This window comes from Vicia villosa, unplaced genomic scaffold (genome assembly GCF_029867415.1).
Source record: "Vicia villosa cultivar HV-30 ecotype Madison, WI unplaced genomic scaffold, Vvil1.0 ctg.000027F_1_1_1, whole genome shotgun sequence".
Taxonomy (NCBI): Eukaryota; Viridiplantae; Streptophyta; class Magnoliopsida; order Fabales; family Fabaceae; genus Vicia; species Vicia villosa.
The window spans coordinates 43,661-46,931 of NW_026704959.1; the positions used below are offsets into that span (position 1 = coordinate 43,661).

At 32.8% G+C, this 3,271-nt stretch overlaps 1 protein-coding gene across 2 annotated transcripts; it reads right to left on the minus strand.

Annotated features, from left to right (window-relative positions):
* Positions 1–826: 826 nt before the first annotated feature.
* LOC131622250 (ankyrin repeat-containing protein BDA1-like) lies at positions 827–2,456 on the minus strand. Of its 2 annotated transcripts, XM_058893275.1 has the most exons (3): positions 1,829–2,456; positions 1,420–1,746; positions 1,138–1,247 (listed from the first exon to the last, which is right to left on the minus strand). In XM_058893275.1, the coding sequence occupies exons 1-3, from the start codon at positions 2,435–2,437 to the stop codon at positions 1,236–1,238; spliced, it is 948 nt and encodes a 315-aa protein (XP_058749258.1). In that variant the 5' UTR covers positions 2,438–2,456; the 3' UTR covers positions 1,138–1,235. The 2 variants fall into 2 exon arrangements, with proteins under 2 accessions (XP_058749257.1, XP_058749258.1); XM_058893274.1 differs by having other exon boundaries at positions 827–1,746.
* Between the last annotated feature and the right edge of the window lie 815 nt (positions 2,457–3,271).

Here is a 3,271-nt window from a genome sequence, read left to right on the forward strand (position 1 = left end):
ATCTTAAAATTGATCTTTAATACTAAAATTTTCAAGGTATATAAAAAATGAATGAAAATGTTACACATAAAGCGTGTCTGAGATTGTAAAAAAATGTGGCTATAAAAACCTAATTTTGTGTTATCATAATAACTACACTCTATGTGAGTTTGTGAAAACAAAACTCAATGAGATTGAAAAAATGAACGTCACATTTCACTACAGGTGTTAGAAAAGACCCTGGTGAAAATTGTTTTAGTTTTGATATAAATATAAAAATTAAGTAGATACGCCCTTTTCTTAACGAAATTTTTTGAAATTAAATTGTTGATATTGGGATTCGAAGTGCATAATACTTAATTTATTACCACTGGTGATATACTAGACCGTAATGAAAAGTGTTTTATTAAATAAATAAATAACTTCAAGCGCTTAACTAAGATTTTATGAAATGTATATTTTATAGTAGTGCACCCACCGTAGAGCCCTAGTAAACTAACTCGTGTTATACCTTCCATTTTCACACCACTCATACACTCACTAAAGATTCGACAACAAATTTTCTATTGTTAGACCATGTTTTAGGAGAGCATGGCCAAAGTGGGAAGAAAAAAGTAATTTTAAACAATAAACAACACTCGCACAGAGGTTGGTCTCGCATTCTATTAGGCAATACTTTTCACAGTTTTGACAGCAAATAAAAATTTGCTGTCGGAGAGAAGAAATGTTGTAGTGCACCTATAAAAAAATATAACTAAAGGTGGCATATAAATTATAAAATCAATCACATGAAAAATATGCTAACCATGACTTTTATAAATATTATATATATTATAACAATCAATCACATACAAAATATATTGTGGAACACATGGGTACCATACTAGTACACACACAATTGAAATTGAAAAGAAAAAAAAAACATACATTGAATAAAACTCGAGATACAGATAAAATAGTTAATACACCGGTTCACAAAGTAGTGGAAATTTCAAATCTTTAATGAAATTATATTGTCGAAACTCGGGGTACAGCGGTTCGGTCTGCCGCGGGTTGAGTTCTTGAGCTCTTGTATCTGAATTTCATTATCTTCAATGGATCGTACGTCATAAAAATTAAATAAACAATCATGAGAAGCACAATTGAATACATAGGGATGGAAAGAATAGTGGTGTTCTCACGTGTAGGAGATATCGCCGGCATAGCAATTAGAAAGCAACCAAGAAACAAACTGACCGGAGCTATCACCAGGCGGGCTACTGCTCCACCTGGGGTCAGAACCAATATTGCTATAATTGATACGCAAAAGGAAAACATATTCATTAATGAAAACAGCATGAAACTATCTTTTGTCAAGATCGATTTCCCAGCATTTCCTCGTGTCGAAAAGAAATCATCTGTAATAGTAACTTTCATGTTGTTGTCATCACTTGCACTAACCTGGAAAATTCCACCCGGAGGACTCAGTGCCGATTCATAGGTTACAGTTGCAACAAGAGTCGCAACTATCAACCAAGTGTTACGCTGCTCCTCTGTTATATCAGTTTTAATTCTACGCATCCAAGTTCGAATATCAATAATTGTGGCCAGAAATATTAGTTGTTCTGCAAGTGTCACTGCCTTAGTGTTTTTTGAGCCAGATTTTGCTTTAGCACAAATTAATATTTTCTTCTTCTCTGGAGTTGTTACCAAATCTAATGCTGTTTTGCTCTCCAAGTTCTTTGCATTCAATTTTATCCCCGTTTTTTTTACCAGAAATTGTAGCACCTGTGCTAGCAAATAATTATAAATGAACGTTAAATCTTGTATTTTATTTGAAGTAGACATGTGAATTTAATCAAGAGGTTACCTTGGGTTCACTAGTAAGGGCTGAAATGTGCAAAGCAGTGTTGCCTGCATCGTCTTTGTGGTTGTATATTTTATTTTGCAGCTTTCTAGCACCTCTTCGAAAATTTTCTTTGAGCCAGCCAACAAGTACATGAAGGGCCTCATACTGATCATTCTTAACAGCAATATGCAAAGCAGATTCACCTCTCACAGTTACATCTTCAATGGAATCCGGACAAGCAGTGAGGAATTTAGCCAAAAGATCAACCTCGCCATTTTGACACGCAATATGAAGTGGAGTCAAGCCTTCTCTTCCTTTAACTCTAACAAGATCTTTATTGATGCCAACCAATTTAGACACCATCGCGCTTTGGAGGTTATTCATAGCAAGATGAATGGGGTTGTGTCCTTGCAAATTTAGCTTTGCAGCAAATGAAGGTTTCAAATTCATAATTTCAGTGGCAAACTCGAGATGACCCCTAGATGCAGCGATATGCAAAGGAGTATCTACAAATTGGTTTTTATCTATGTTTTCCAAAATAGATGGATCATCTTGAATTGCGGCATAGAGGAGTTTTATGTCACCTGTTTCAGCTGAAATTTTCAGTTGGTCACCGTTTTTTGTGTTCATGTTTGATACTAAGTTTTGAGTGATGTGTGAAAGATATAGTGTTTTCTGCAAATATTTTTACATGTATGGTATTTAATAGTTTTTATTTCAATATTCTTTGCTTCGTTAAAGTAAAGAATATGATTAACTAATACTTCTGCCCTAGTTAAAGTATACTCTTTCATTAGAAGGTGTTGGTAACCCATATGAAAAAGAAAAGTATTATTAAAATAAAGAGATTCTAAACAACCACGTGTTTCTTACCTTTATTAGTAATGTGATATATTAAAGAAGAAATGGGCATTGTACCTCAATTTACCCTCTCTTCTTTAATCTAATAATGAATTTTTTTTTTTAAATTGCTACAAATTTCTACAATTTATGCATAAAAATGCTAGAAGAACCGAGAACTATTACGAACTAATATATCATAAAACATTCAGAAAAAATTAAAATGATTTAGAAACATTTACTACCATTAAGAAGTTTGTGACTTGAGCCTATAAATAGACAATTGATATTTTGTAATTGATTATCTAAAAAACCAATGTCATTCCCTCCGATACGGCTTTAAACTACCGTCCCTATTCCAATATAATTATAAATACATGGTTCATATAACATTCTTTGCAAACAATTTTCTAAAGTTATTGTATATCAACTATTCAATCACCAATAGTGGCATCAGAGCTATGTTCGGTCATACATTGAACAAAGTTATATTACCTACCCATTATTCCAAAATCTTCCTAACTACTACTAAGGTATGGATAACATCATTCAATCATCATCTATTTATGTTCGCATTTTCAATGGTGAAAATTGTAACACCCCATAATTCCCTTATTTAATTTA

What these genes read in the sequence shown, in the direction of transcription:
- LOC131622250 (XM_058893274.1), bottom strand. Translation starts at nt 2,437, where the DNA reads ATGAACACAAAAAACGGTGACCAACTGAAAATTTCAGCTGAAACAGGT. An exon ending in CCCTTACTAGTGAACCCAAG is followed by an intron (nt 1,747 to 1,828) that starts GTAACCTCTTGA and finishes TTGCTAGCACAG; the next exon opens with GTGCTACAATTTCTGGTAAA.